The following is a 15,577-nucleotide window of genomic DNA, read 5'->3' as shown; positions in this document are numbered from 1 at the left end:
GGGTGGGTCCTCAGAAGAGGAAGGGAAGGGTCAGTCCTGCTACCTTGGGAATCTTCCCAGCATGGCTTGGCCTTGAGCAACCAGGGGTGGAATGGCCACTAGCATTTTACCCCAGGCGTCTCTGAGAGTGACCTCATGTCTGGAGTGAACTTGGAGAGGAGTGGAGATTGGATCACACTTTCTCTGGCAGGGCCTCAAGGGAGGGCAGGAGAGCCTAGAGGGAGGACCGTGCTGTCTGTGAGCCAAGGCCGTGTCTGGATTCAGCACCTCCTGATTTCCACCCCAGGAGGTGGCCACGGTGCCTTATTTACAAGGTTCAGTCAATGACAGCCTTCAAGCATTTGCATCTGCTGTAGGGAGACTGGCTCCAGACAGGACAGACACCATGAAAACATGCTCACTCCCACAGTCCCCTCCAGAACCTGCCCCCATCTGGCACCCGCAACTCCTCCAGATGCCCAGATGGCTCCTTAGCTGGAGGGCAACTGTCCCTCCTGGTCCCTTCAGACTCTTTCCGAGGGCTTCGCCCTCATCCAATGGATGCCTGTGTCATCAAGAGGAGAAAAGGCAGCTTGTGACACATGGTACCCGGGTTCCTAGCATCCATACCACAACCTTCCAGGTTAACTGAGCTTGCCTCTCTGCATAACCTGAAGGCATCAAAGTCTGGTTTCTGATGGAAATCTACGTGGAACATGCTCTGCAGGTGCATGTACTGGACAGACGTTTCCCCAGAGCCTGTTAGGAGCTGGCCCTGTGCTGGGGCCTGGGCCCAGAGGCAGCTGGCAAGTCACAAGCCCAGCCTCAAAAGTCCCCTTGTTCAAGTCAGGAGACAGACACACTGATCTTAGCAGAATGCACAAAAGGCTTCCCAAGGGTGACTGAACACCATGGGGCATGGGGACAAAGGCTGCACTTTCCCTGGAAAAGTCAGGGAAGGCTTCCTGGAAGAGGAAACATTGCATTGCATCTTGATAGTTCATACTGTTTGAGCATTTACTGAACAACACATGCATCATCTCATTTATTCCTCCCAACAACTATGAGGTTGGAATTCCTTCCCCCTTTTACAGATGAAGACACAGGCACAGAGAGGTTAAGGAACTTGCCCAAGGTCACGCAGGGAACAGTAAACTCAGTCTCCAGGGCACTCTTAACTCCAAAGCCCTTCCCTTAATGACTTTGTCATATTGCCTGTTTTCAGGGCCCTGGGAGGATGGAGGAGTCAGAGAAGACTTCTCAGTTAGGCCTGGAGTCATGAATAGGAGTTTGGCAGATGTGGAAATGGGAGAGGAGGGAATACCCTCCCAAGAGAACACTGCGTACAAAGAGTCAGGCTTCCTAAGGAATAGGTGCTGGACATTAGAGACCTCCGGGACTCAGGCCCATGAGTCATGGATGTCAGCAACTCCACAGTGGCCATTTCAGGGCAGCAAGCTGTTTGCTCCCACGCTGGACGGCCCAGGCGGCTGAGCAGTGTGATACTAGATCGGTTTTTCTTGGCTTTTCTCCTGCCTCCTCCGCGGACTGCTGTGGGGCCAGTTGCTGAGCATCCTTGCCAGCAGCTATCATTACACCCCCCTGCCCCGTCCTGCTTTTGGGTTACTCAGGTCTGAGCACCAGGTTTGCACTGTGTGTAAGTAAGGGTGCCTAGGCCACGAGTAAGGGCTTGCCAGGCCCAGCGCTGGAAGCATGGATGCTCAAATTCCAGCCTGGCTCCCTGGCGGCCCTCTGGGCTCCCTCTCTAGCTCTGGGCTGGGCTTTGATGAGTGGAGGGCACTGAGACTGGCTTCCAGAAGTCTCTTCTGCTTCCCATTGTGTCTCTGGAGCTGAGGACGGTGTCTGGCTCACAGTCCGTGTCCAGTAAACACTTGCTGAATGAAACACTGCTGACTAATCTGGGAAGAGCCCCAGTCAGCACATCGAGAGGGCTGAGCCTGAGCCCTGGTGTGACCACTTCTTGGCACATGGCCTTCCTAGAGCCTCAGTTCCTCATCATGTAACGGGAGTCACAGTGACCCTACCTTGCAAAAATTAAGTGAGGCATGTGTGCACCCAGACCCTCCTGGCCCACCCACAGCTGCTGGCTGGACGCATAGGAGGCTCCCGAGGAACCGTGGGAGAGATGGTGCTGCACAGAGGCCTCATCGGCAAAGGGGGACATGTGAAACGTGGTCTCTTCGTCTGGGCCCGGGACAGTGACTGACCGGAGATGAGCCACACATCGCCAAGTGGCCCTCAGCCTCACAGTAGCACTAAGGAGGACAGGCCGTGGTGTGACCACAGTTGTTTACAGGGTGGAAGTCGCCCCTGGCCCAGAGCCTGAACGCACACGCAAGAGGGCAGTCTGCCACCTTCTGCCCCTCGAGGCCTCCTGCTGGAACCCAGCCTGGCCCTGCCAGTGAGGAGGCGAGTGTGTGGCTGCGAGGGCCTCCCCTAGTGCGGGACGAGCATCCCCCGAGGCCTCTCGGGGTCCAGACCTTGGCCTGCTGAGCTCATGGCGGGGCAGGGGGGCTAGAGGGTGCCAGGCACAGACATAAATAATGACCTCAGCTCAGGTCAGAGGCTCTAACCGAGGGAGGTGCTTATAGAGCCTGCAGAGCTGAGGCCCCTACTCTGGGCAGGGGTGGGGCACACTTAACTAGGCTTTGGAGGTGGTATTAGGAGCCAGCCAGTAGACTGGGCAAATGCCCCGGCTTTTCCCTTTCTCCCACCCTCCAACCCCACTAAGTTCAGTCTGTCTTGTGACCTTCATTAGGGGCTCCCTTCTCAGCTTCTTCTTCCCCGTCTGTACAATGGGACTAAGAATATACCTCCTGGCGGCAGTCAGTTGCCTTGGGGGGAAAATGTAGATTCACTGGAGCACCCAGCAAGGCCCTGGCCCATGATCTGCCCAAGTGCCCAGGGTTGTTATTATTGTTAGTACTGTTTCTCCAGGCTGGCCGTGGTTATTATTCAAGGACAGATAGAGCACTGTGTTTGAGGGAAGGGCATGCTTATGAGGGGAACAGTGTGTGCTGAGGCTCAGAGGTGAAACTGGCCGGGAGGGTCAGGAAACAGAAGGTGGGCCCGAGGCGGGAGCGGACGGCAGAGCTGTGGGCAGAGCTGGATCAGCAGGTGCTGGTACCTGTGTTAGCTCTCAGGCTGGAGGGGGGAGTGATTGGGGGATCCTCTCAGTTCTGGGGGGTGGGTGCAGGAGGCTAGAAGCTGGGGAGAGGTCTGGTCAGGTTTGTCACCTCTACCTGGGTTCCCAGAAAGCAGAACCTGGGGCAAAGTTCGTGGGTCATTTCCTTCTTGGGGTGAGAGGACCCAGAAGCACGAGTGATGGGGTCCAGGGAAAGCCGAGCCAAGGAGGCAGCTCTGGGCTGGCGACTGCTCAGAGCAACGCATGCTTGAACTGGTGGGAGCGTGGCTCCAAGAAGCCATCCCACCTGCAGATCAGGACCGTCTGCTGGGTGGGGAGGAGAGCAGAACACTTTATCCAACAGCTCCCTCCTCTCAGGGCTCAAAGTTTTGCCCCAGGAGACGTGAACCGCTCTGCATCCCAGATCGTGCCCATATGGGTACCGGGTGGCGTCCCCAGTGTCTCATCAGAGGGGGAGCCCTCGGTGGGAGGCTGGGGAGACCGAGGGCGGCTGTTCCATCTGCCCCAGAGCAGAGGACAGCCCAGGACCCTGCCTGAGGTGCCTGAGCAATGGAGGAAGAGGGGTCTGGGGCCAGGGGGACATGTGGGCATGGGTGTTACCACCTTGCCCGTGTACATGAGCCAGCCTCCATGGTACAGGGGAGAGCGGAGTCGACCCCAGACCAAACCCCGACTCCTCCATGCTGACCCAATGGCACTGAATGACATTGGCCTGTGCCTCGGTCTCCCCATCTGTAACACTCTCCCCTTCATGGGCCCTTGTGAAGATTGAGTAACAGAGATAGGAGCACCATTCACCGTTAAGGGCAGGACGGGTAAGTTGGTATCCAGCACATTCCCTAAGCATTCACTCTGGGCCTGCGATGTGCTAGACACTGTCTTAGGTCCTGGGACACACAGTGACCAGACAGGCCAAACTCCTGCCCTCGTGGGATTTAGGTTCCAAGGAAGACAGACAGTAAACACGCAAACATGTTAATTTTTATTATGATACCGGGTCATGGTAAGCTTTTGGGTTTGGGGTTTCTTGAGGGGGGGGTTGTTGTTGTTTTCAAGCAGAGTCAGAGGCTGGGAGGTAGCGGGGGTGATGGATGTGTGGTCTCCGAGGTGGTGTCCCTTGTGTGGGGAGCTAGGTAAAGCGAAGGAGTAAGTCACGCAGATATAGGGCAGACATAGGGCATCGTATATAAAACTGCCTCCAACCTTTTCTGGCACACAGTAGGTGCTCCAGGGCAGTTGCTGCCGCCAGTATTAATAGTAATAGTTGTGGTTATTTGTGCTAGTAGGAACATTAAGGCAAGAGGAAGAAGGTGAGGAGATAGGAAGCTGAGGGTTGCTGCCCGCAGTGAGACTTCCCGTGTTGCTGGACAGATGGCGTTGCCCCCATTTTATAGACCAGCAGCCTGAGGCTCTAGGAGGTGGGTACCCAGCCAGCGGTCACACAGCTGGTGTGCACCTGCACACAGCATCCCTGGGCCGGCCCTGTCTCTGCAGGAATGCTCGCCGTACGCGGCCCACCTCTACGACGCCGAGGACCCGTCCACGCCCCTGCGGACCGTGCCCGGGCTCTGCGAGGACTACTGTCTGGACACGTGGCAGACGTGTCGGGGCCTGTTCCGCCACCTGTCACCGGACCGAGAGCTCTGGGCCCTGGAGGGCAACCAGGCCAAGTTCTGCCGCTACCTGTCGCTGGACGACACGGACTACTGCTTCCCCCACCTGCTGGTCAATGAGAACCTCAACTCCAATCTGGGCCGCGTGGTGGCCGACGCCAAGGGCTGCCTGCAGCTGTGCCTGGAGGAGGTGGCCAACGGGCTGCGCAACCCCGTGGCCATGGTGCACGCCCGGGATGGCACCCACCGCTTCTTCGTGGCCGAGCAGGTGGGGCTGGTGTGGGCCTACCTGCCGGACCGCTCCCGGCTGGAGAAGCCCTTCCTGAACATCAGCCGGGCCGTGCTCACCTCGCCCTGGGAGGGTGACGAGCGGGGCTTCCTGGGCATGGCCTTCCACCCCAGCTTCCGGCACAACGGCAAGCTCTACGTCTACTACTCGGTGGGGTTTGGCTTCGACGAGTGGATCCGCATCAGCGAGTTCCAGGTCTCCGCAGATGACATGAACACCGTGGACCACAGCTCTGAGAGGTGCTTTCCCCCGGGGGGGGTGAGAGGGGGCTGGGCAGGGCTGATATTTGGCTGGCCGGCACCAGTTCGCACCAGTGGGACCGGACCAATCTACGGGGTGTGCCTGCACCCGTCTTAAATCCTTGATCACCTCCAGTGAGGGGGCTAAGCCGTGTTGTGGGCTCAGGGGAAGAACAGTCGCAAAACAGCATCCCAGGATCATGTCTAGACTCCTGCATCAGCCACCGTAAGTGGTTCATTCCGTTCGATTCTCCTCACGCCCAATGGGGGGAGTAGTATACTGCCCATTTCCCAGGTGAGGAAGTGGAGGCTTGGAGAGGTAAAATGACCTGCCAGGCCACGCAGCTGGGAAACAGCAGAGCTGGGATCCCCGGGTGTGTCTGTCTTCTGAGCCCCACACTCCACGTCTCCTCCCCTGGACCCTCTGCCCGCCCTGCCCCCAGCAGGCTTATCCACTCTCAACACAGGCCTCCTCTCTGTGTGTTATCTGCGCCCCCCACTGTTCTCAAAACCGCTTTGACCTACCCTGGCAGGAAGGGCGTATGCGTCAGTCTGGGTCCAACAGGAAAGTAAACCCTGTGCCAGGTAGATAGGTCAACAGGCAGGACTGGATACTGGGAATTAGCTACTCAGGCCTTAGAAATGAAAGAGCATCTTGGGGAGGAAGTAAGGTAACCCTGAATTTCCCAACGGGAGGAAGCTGCCTCCACCTTTTAGGCTGGAGGGACAAGGTGAGAAGATGGGGTTGCTAGAGCCCCAGAGCTGGGGCCACTCAGTGGCCGCTGGAACCACAGTGGGCCTGGGCAGGGGACCTGGGGCCATGGAGGAGGGGCAAGACATCTATGGCCAAGACATTGGCCAAGCAGAGAAGAGAGAGAGATGGGGAGAAATACCCTGTCTTCTCCCTTCCTCCCACCTTCCAGTCTCCTGCCAGTGCCTTCCATTGGCTGACCCTAGCTGGAGGCCAGCCAGCAAAGGAGCATGGGAAATGTAGTTTGCAGGATCTGAGTCTCTGAAGTAGAGAGCAGGTAGGGGCCGAACCGGGACTAATCTGAGGCAAATAAGCAAACAATGGCACACTGGGCATTTAACAAAACTGTAAAATCTTGACATTGAAAGTATAAAAAGGAGAAGGAATCAAATAGGCTGGTGAACATGAGGGCTAATACAGGTCTTGTCATACAGCATTAATTTTGACTATGAGCATCCTGGCAGCCAGAGCAAAAGGAGTAAACTTAATTCTCATTATCTGACACGTGGCTGTACAACCCGTTCTCCAAGAAACACCAAGTTTATCACACGGCTCTCACAGAGGAGAAGCAAAGGGACAGAATGGATGTGCTTCACTCGTGACTTTTAAAAAATGATTCCCGATAAAAACTGAAGGTGGGACACACGGTATACAGAGGAGCCTATTTCAGAGTGAGTGTTCAGTGAGGGTCCTCTGGGGACCTGTCAAGTACAAGCCTCGAACTTGACTCACACGGGAAGAGTTAGGGGCTCCGGGAGGGGCCAGGACTGAGTGGTCATCCTTGCCTGAGTCAGCGGTCAGTCCCTGTTCCCAGGGCTGAGATCCCCATGGTAGGTGGACACCTCACAATCTGAGCTGTCCTCTCCAGGGAGGACTTGGAGTTTGGGGGTCTGTTTCACCCCCCAAATCTTGTGTGTTAGCCTCAACGGAAAGGCTTCCAGTCTTGGTTCTGGAGCCCTCAAGTCCTGGGTTCAATTTACTTGACCTTTCTGTGCCTTGGTTTTTCTTATCTGTATTAATAAGGGATTAGTAAGTCAATGACCAATCCTGGAAAACCTCACAAACAGGGAGTTGGCTACAAAGGTATTGGGAGGATCTGGAGAAGGAAAAGGGAAAGGTCAAAGTTACCCGAAGATTAGTAATTGCAAGAAGCCAGGGGAACAGAAGGGAAAAGATCTTTGCATTGCTAAGTTTGCTGCTCCTGGTTCCAAGATGTCTGGGTGGAACCCAAGAGTCCATCTTCGAGAGCCACTGTTCCCATTCCTGCATCGACCACTTCCGGAGACAGCACCAGAAGCCAACGAAGCGTGACTTCTCCCTTCCCTCGTGCCCTTCCACTCTCCACTGGCAAACCCTAACCAGAAGCCAGCTTGGGGGCTGGCCATGTAGCGGAAGGCCATGGCAGTAAAGGAGATGGCTGAGGGGTTGAGTGTGTAGCTGAGCACAACCCACACCATGCAGCACACCTCCTTAGAAATTAACAGTACACAATGAACGACAGGGGTGTGTAGAAATTGCTCATCTTAAGTGGCTGGTATGTGGGTAGCTACAATTATGAAGAAACCAGTTGTGCCAGTGACTGGGTCAACAGTTTTGCATGATCATAACTGGGGAGATAGTGGTGGGGAGCAGTAGAAAGACCTGAGTTCTAGTCCCAGCTCTGCTACCTATGGGCTGTGTGACCTCGGGCAAGTTGCTCAACCTCTCTGAGCCTCTGGTTACTCAGCACAATGGAGTGAATTATCCCTGCCCAGCCTACTTGATCCTTATAAAAAATCACTTGCTATTAAATACATGAAAAGTCTTTTCAACTGTGAAATGGCATCCAAGAGAGAGGAGGTTTTATTGCTGTGATCTTGTTTTGTGTTTTTGGCTGAGGTTGGTGTTTGTTTGTTTGTTTGGTGGGGGTGGCTTATCTTCTTTTAGGATAATCCTGGAGATTGAAGAACCAGCCTCGAACCACAACGGGGGCCAGCTGCTGTTTGGGGACGATGGGTACCTCTACATCTTTACTGGTGATGGCGGGATGGCTGGAGACCCCTTTGGAAAGTTTGGAAATGCCCAAAACAAGTATGTGCTGCTTTTGGCTGGCCGGTGGGTTGGTTTACATACTCTTCTGGAGGGGGAGTTCCTTCCTCAGCCATGCAGCGCAGGGCAGTAGAAAGGGTTTTGGGCCCCAGCTCAGTCTGCCGCTAGCCAGTGGGGGACCCCCATCAAGTCACTTCCACTCACCAGTTAGAGAGAAGAATATAATCTCCAGGGGGAGGCTTGTCGTGAGGAGCGAAGGTGATCTTCTTTATGGAGGGCCAGGCCCAGAACCCACTTGTCACAAGTGCCTGATAAGGGATATCACAGAGCTGGAAGTCAGTCCAGCCCTGCTTGAACCAGAGGAAGGAAAGGGAGCCTTCCCAGACCAAATGGGGAGCGTGAGCTGGCCGGAGCGGGGCTGTATGAGCCTGAGGGTCTTCTGCCCCAAGGGTCACCAGCAATGGCCCAGAAACTGAGGCATAGTCTTGCTGTCATTACTTACTTCTTGGCTTGAGCAGATGGCCTGCCAATATTCTACTCCACACACACACACACACACACACACACACACACACACACACACACACACAGTCAATGAGGATATCTAGGGCAGCCTCCTCCATTCTCTTAGCTAAAATGACAAAACCTTCCTTAGCCCAGAAAGTAAAAATAGCGAGGATGATGTTGATTACAGTAATTAAAGTGTTCACAATCTGTGATGCACCCGTTCATACGTGACAGTGTAAGAATCACTGCAGCCTTCTCATGTTTGGGATGTGTTTAGCGATGTAGTGGGGAAAACAGAAATTAAGGATTTGTGGGTAATTGGACAGAACTTAAAACATTATTTTGCTGCTATGAGTTTTGCCCACTTCCATCGTGAAGCCGGCTGCGCAGCGTGTGGGCTCAGGGGTGTGATCTGCGGCTTGGTGCCGAGCAGGCTGGAGCGTGTCAGGGGGACTCCTTGGGGCAAGACCTAAAAGACCACAATGGGGGATTAACCGTGGGGCATCTTTGGGTGGGAGCCTCTTACACGGTTAGAGAAGACACTGGTGAGATGTCTGATGGTGAGCTGGAGGCTTGGGTGCGGACGCTAGGCTGGAATGAGGGTACACAGCTGCAGCAAATGTGCACGCAAGCAGCCGGGGTGGGGAGGGGGGTGCTCCCAGCGAGGAGAAGAGCCGGGTGGTAAGGAGGTGCTCTGGAGCACGAGTCCTGAGGCCTCCTCGCTCCCGGGGCCCCAGAAGCAGATGTCGCCTGGTACCATGGGAGTGGCCTAGGTTCCAGCCCAGAGCTGCCTGGGGGAGAGGGCAAGTTGTCCCCCTCTGCAGGCTGGGTGGCCTCATCTTTGAGGTAGGGGTGGTGGGTGTAGAGTATAGGGTGAAGGGCTTCTGAGGCCTGTCTGGCTCACTCACATGGGGTGGTTCTTTCCCCGATGCCCTTGATGGTGAGAGAGAAAGCAAGAACCTCAGCCTCCCATTTCCTGCTGAGCTCTGCCGTGTTTTCTCTCCCCGCCCCCGAGCCCTACCCTGTACTTCTGTACGGTGCACTTGACTGGTTGCAAGCCATTCACTCGCCAAACACTGAATGAGCACCTATTACATGCCGGTCACTGTCCTGGGTGTTGGAAGAAAACAGTACATCTGAGTCATTTTTAGGAGTGTTTTCATTCCCTGGGACAACCCTGTAAGGAGGCAGGAGGGAGAGGGAGCTCCCTAACACGACAGAGAGGAGACAGGCATGGGGAAGTTGGAAAGAGTGTTGTGGCCAAGAGCTTGGGTTTCTGTGGTCCCGCCGTCTGGGCTGGGTCCCAGCCTGCTCTTTACTAGCGGTATGACAACAGGGCACATGATGTGACCTTTCTGAGGTCAGCTGCCCCATCTCTAAGGGGGGATCACAGTAGTACTCACCGACCTAAAAGTTTGGTGGTGAGGATTAGATGGGACAATAGAGGGTATGTATGTCCAACCCTTCCCTTCCCGCAGCCTGGCACATAAGAAGGTGCCCAGTAAATGCTGAATGAATGAATGAATGAATGAATGCGGGTACCCAGCTGGTAAGCAGCTAGGGAGGACCTGAACCAGGGTCTCCGGCCCCACAGCGCAGGCTGGCCTTGACCTGGCCTGGCACTTGCTGCGGGCCGCCCTGGTGCCCTGGGGCGAGCCCTGGCACTGGGCGAGCCTAAGCCGCGCCCTGTTCCCCCCCCCCCCCGCCCCCACCCCGGCCCGCAGGTCGGCGCTGCTGGGCAAGGTGCTGCGCATCGACGTGGACCGCAACGAGCGCGGCCCGCTCTACCGCATCCCGCGCGACAACCCGTTCGTGGGCGACCCCGCCGCGCGGCCCGAAGTCTACGCCCTGGGCGTGCGCAACATGTGGCGCTGCTCGTTCGACCGCGGCGACCCGACGAGCGGCGCGGGCCGCGGGCGCCTCTTCTGCGGAGACGTGGGCCAGAACAAGTTCGAGGAGGTGGACCTGGTGGAGCGCGGCCGCAACTACGGCTGGCGCGCCCGCGAAGGCTTCGAGTGCTACGACCGCAAGCTGTGCGCCAACACCTCCCTCGGTGACCGCCACCCCCGACCCTCTCCGCGCCCCCGGGGGCCCACCACCCCGGATCTGCATCCCCCCCATGGTTGTGCCCAGCGCCTCCCTCTGCCCCCCACGCCCCTGGATCCGTCCCCCACCCCGTGGATCGCCCATCCTGGATCTCCCCACCCACCCCCATACTCGCAAACGCATGCTCCCTCTGCCCTGCTTTACCCAAACTGTAAGCACCTTCCTCCCTCCGTGACACTCTGGGGCCCCCAACTCGGGCCCTCCCGGTGACCTCACCTCCCCTTGCCCCTCCAGACTCAGACCACCTGCCAAGCTCCTTGTGGGGGAGGGGCTGACCCTCAAGCTCATCCCAGCTTCTCCCCCCTGTGCAGATGACGTGCTGCCGATTTTCGCCTACCCGCACAAACTGGGCAAGTCGGTCACGGGAGGCTATGTGTACCGGGGCTGTGAGTACCCCAACCTGAACGGCCTCTACATTTTCGGTGATTTTATGAGTGGGTAAGTGGCCCCTGCGCTAAAGCGCTGCTGCCCCTGGCTTTCTGTAAAAAGCGGAGTACAGGTGCGCTGTGCGTGTGAGCATGCGCAGGTGCAAGCCCACCGTAGCTGCTCTCCGACCCGGACCGCCCAGCCGGAGCCAAGCAGGTGTCTTCCTCTGGGAAGAAGTCTGGAGTCACATCTCAGCAAACACCCAGCCCGCCCCCTCTTCTCCTGATACCTTTCCTGAGCCTTGCTGGCTGCCTCAGGCGGCACCATGAAGGCACGGCTCCCGACTAAGGACGGGATGCTTGTTTAAGTGCAGATCCGATGGTCTTCCCCTCCCCCCCGAGGTTCATGGGCTCCGGGCCTGACTGAGGTTCCGAGGGGCAGGAAGGGCAGAGGTGGAAGGTGGGGGTGGGGGGAACATGAACGCCTTCCTCGATGGACTCTGGGCCACCTGGCTTCTGGGGAAATCCAGGACGTGTCTGTCACTGCACTGACTGACTGGGGTTCCAGGGAGCATTCGTCTGGAAGAGGCTGGAGAGGTCATTCTGCTTGGGAGGGGGTAGCTGGTGCTCCAGCCAGGGTCTGACCATGGGGGCCCCTGGCGCCTTGCTGCCCAATCCCCACACTCTATGGCAGTGCTTCCCCACCCACTGAGCCCCTAAAGGGTGTGTGTGTGTGTGTGTGTGTGTGTGTGTGTTTGGATGAGGTGGGGGTTGGGATGTGTCACACCCCAACAGGTTTTGGAGGGAGAAAAGAGAACATATCTCCTAAGCCTGTGGGTCAGACTCTTCCCCAAAGAGAGCTGTGGAGCCTCATGACCACCTCATTCTCCCATTGTACAGAGGAGAAAACTGAGGGCCCTAGAGGCCCTAGGAAGACATACACTTGGCACAAGGCTTAAAAGTGCTGCTGAGGGGCGCCTGGCTGGCTCAGTCAGTAGAGTATGTGACTCTTGATCTCAGGGCCATAAGTTCAATCCCCACGTTGGGGGTAGAGATTACTTAAAGATAAAATCTTAAAAAAAATGCAGCTGAGATTGCCTGGGTCTGATCCTGGCCCACTTATAAGCTGTGTGACCTTGGGTCAGGTATGTCACCTCTCTGTGCTTCAGTGTCCCCATCTGTAAAAGGGAGATGATAATAGTACTCGCTTCCTAGGGTTTGAGGACTGGGTCAGTTAGGACGCATACAGCACTTGGAATCTAGTATGCGTTCAATATCTGGTGACTCCTAATTATTCCTACCTGGGGCGCTTGGCAGGCTCAGCTGGTAGAGCATGAGACTCTTCATCTTATGGTTGTGAGTTCAAGCCCCACATTAGGCATGGAGCCTACTTAAAGAAAAACCAAAACAGAACAAAAAATTATTCCCACCCTTGCCTCTCCACATGAGGAAGCTGAACAGGGTTCCCCAGGAGTGAAAACAAGGAGGTAAGGAAGCTCGAGGCTGGCCAGAGAATCCCCATGTCTTGCAGGGTGCTGGCTCAAGGTTGGTTTGTGGCCAGCACATCTGCAGCTGGAGCTGAGGGAGAACCTGAGCTGGGCCTCTGATGCAGGGGCCTCTCCAAGCTCCGCCCTTCCCTTAGGGTCTGCCCCTGCTACTCAGCTTTTCCATCTGGAAATGGGTCTAGATGAAGCCTCCGTTTCTTTTCTTTTCTTTTTTTAAATTCATTTGACAGAGAGAGAGAGTGCACAAGCAAGGGGAGTGGCAAGCAGAGGGAGAGGGAGAAGCAGAAGCCCTGCTGGGCAGGGATCCTGTTGTGGGGCTTGATCCTGGGACCACTGGGAGCAGACCTGAGCCAAAGGCAGATGCTTAACCGACTGAGCCACCCAGGCGCTCTCTCTCTCTTTTTTTTTTTTTTTAAAGTAATCTCTACACCCAACGTGAGGATTGAGCTCACAACCCCAAGATCAAGAGTCACATGCTCCACTGACTGAGCCAGCAAGGCTTCCCGAAGCCTCTCTTTCAATGTCTGCTTATCCCTTACCCCTCTGCTGTCCCCCAGGAGTGCTGAAGTCACCTGACCACAGAGATTCAACTAATTTTGCTAGCTTTTCCCAAGCCCTTCCGCTGGGCCAGGCTTTGTGCCAGGGTAAGGGCAACAGAGCTGAAAGCACCTCGGGCCCGAGTCAGGGAGACAGACCCATGCTTGGTCCACTCCAGTCCGGCCTCAGAGAGCCCATGCGTGGTGCTGGGGGTGCCCAGCGCAGGGGCAGTCAGGAGGGCTCCTCAGAGGAGGGTACATCCAAGCAGGACGTGGTGATTGACAGGTGGAGAAGGGAGTAAGGGCAAGATCAGCATATTCTGAAGATGCCCGAGCTCCACCTCATGCTCCGGAGCGGAGACAGCTCCAGAGTCTGCGCGAACTTCTGCTCACCAGCCTTGGAGGATTCTGCAGCTCCTGACTGCCTCCTGTGGGTCAGTGGCTGGGGCTGAGCAGAGGGGGCAGGGGACAAGCTGGTCTCCTTCCCTGGCCCTTTTCTGCTGCATTGGAGGTACCCATTGAAGATTGCACGCTGGGCCAGCTTTATGAGAGCACCGGATCCTGACCACTAGGCTACCAGGGAACCTCAAGGGCCAGCTTTACGGATGTGCAGCCCGTGTGGATGCACAGACCCCATGCTCAGAAGGGCCCACACTTGGTTTAATGTTCTGCTATCGCTGCCTTGAAATCCTTAGTACTTTTTGAACAAGGGGCCCTGCATGCATGTTTTACCCTGGATCCTGCAAATGCTGTATGGTCCTGGATGCATGGATAATATATGAGTGGGTGGATGGATTGTGGGTGGGGTTCCCCTGGGCACCCTGCCAGGCATGACCCCACGGCTCACGCTTCTTTGCAGGCGTCTGATGTCCCTCCGAGAGAACATGGAGACAGGCCAGTGGCGGTACAGCGAGATCTGCATGGGTCGAGGCCAGACCTGTGCGTTCCCGGGCCTCATTAACAACTACTACCCTCATATCATCTCCTTTGCTGAGGATGAGGCTGGTGAGCACTCCTGAGGCCCCGAGGCCTCTCCATCCAGGCTGCATGCCTAGGACTGATGCCCCCACCCTGTGGGTCCTCTGGCCTGGGTGCGATTCCAGAGATGGAGTCTCAGGCCTGAAACCCCCTTCGGGCTGGGGAGCAAGTGTGCAGTAGCCTGAGACTTTGCTTGGGCATCGGTCCTCACCATCCTGGGCTTCTGTCTCCTCATCTGGAAGGTGGGAGCAATGTCGCAGCCCCCCACTCCCTGCAGGGCTGCTTCTAGGCCGTGGAGTGAGCCGACCAGGAAAGGGTTTGTAAGGGTGGAAATGCAGGTGGGTGGGGGAAGAATGTATCCCAGAACTCTACCTACCCTGGGTTCCTCATGACCAAGAAATCTGGCCTATAAAATAAGCCACATTATCTTCAGAAATTGGGTAGACACCGCCTTCTTGAACACCCCTTTGTCGACCCACTTGTTAGTGGGTTCCCATTCAGGCGCTTGTATTTTCAATGCAAGGAACAGGGAGGGAGGGGAGAGGATGGGGGGCCATGGAGGCTGGATCCTGCTCCAGCGTCCTGCCTTTGTCCTTGGCCCCAATTGTCCCTGGACAAAAGCTGAGGGGCCCCCAGTGGAGCCTGGGGAATGCTTGGCAGGGTTGCTAGGCAACGCCCACCCAGGGGCCTTTGGAGGGGTATCCCCTGCAGGGCCCAGTGCCCAGAGCCCCCAGGCCTAAGTCTGGGAAACCTTTGTTGGATGACACCCGTCACAATCTAAATTTTCAAAAGGGCAGCCCCAGCCCCCACTGCCCTCCCAAGCCCACTGGGCCTTGAAAGCCCTTTCTTTTGGTCAGTAGGGGGTTAATGTGTTTTGGAAGGAGGTGCGCCCCCCACCCCCACCCCAGGGGCAGGGCCTGGAAGGTGCAGTTCCCAAGGGGCCCCTGTTCAGCCCTCTGAATGACATCAAGTAACCGATAGCCAGGAGGAGCCTGCTCGAAATCACACGGCCCAGGGACAGCGTGCTAGTGAGCTTGGGCAGGCCGCCCCTGGAAGGCACAGAGCCCTGGGGTCCAACACAAACAAACCTCCCCCAGCCACCGGCTCCAGCTCTCTAGTTGTTCTTCTGACACTTGCAAATTGCAAAACAAGGACCTCTGCTGGCCTGGTGTCCTCCAGAGACAGTCCACACCACAGAAGAGGGCAGTGTGGCCCTGGGTATTGCTGGGCAGTGCTGGTGGGCCCCCTCCCCCCACGCGTGGGGTTGGGGGCCAAGGAGTGTGCCTGGTACAGGCCTGTCCCTTTACAGAGGTGGGGGTGGGGGGTACTGCACCCGACCTGGCGCCTGGAGGCTTCCCAGAGCAGGGCCCTAAGCTCGAGCTTGGTCAGCCAAAGGAAGGCCACGGAGAAGGGCATTCCAGGCAGAGGGAGCAACACGTGCAGGGAGACTTGGGTCGCTCCAGGGGGCTGGAGAGTAGGTGTGAGGGCTGCACAGCTAGGTGGGGACAGCGGCTC

At 56.7% G+C, this 15,577-nt stretch overlaps 1 protein-coding gene across 1 annotated transcript in view; it reads left to right on the top strand.

The window, feature by feature from the left end:
* HHIPL1 (HHIP like 1) overlaps positions 1 to 15,577 on the top strand; it is a 28,721-nt gene that overhangs the window by 1,860 nt on the left and 11,284 nt on the right. Inside the window, exons 2-6 of the mRNA XM_027572154.2 lie at positions 4,640 to 5,286; positions 7,964 to 8,107; positions 10,297 to 10,625; positions 10,990 to 11,116; positions 13,944 to 14,089. Of these exons, the coding sequence (XP_027427955.1) occupies positions 4,640 to 5,286; positions 7,964 to 8,107; positions 10,297 to 10,625; positions 10,990 to 11,116; positions 13,944 to 14,089 (1,393 nt within the window). The remainder of the gene's footprint in view (positions 1 to 4,639; positions 5,287 to 7,963; positions 8,108 to 10,296; positions 10,626 to 10,989; positions 11,117 to 13,943; positions 14,090 to 15,577) is intronic.

Source organism: Zalophus californianus, chromosome 6 (assembly GCF_009762305.2).
Source record: "Zalophus californianus isolate mZalCal1 chromosome 6, mZalCal1.pri.v2, whole genome shotgun sequence".
Lineage (NCBI taxonomy): Eukaryota > Metazoa > Chordata > Mammalia > Carnivora > Otariidae > Zalophus > Zalophus californianus.
This window is presented reverse-complemented; position numbering and strand designations above follow the sequence as displayed.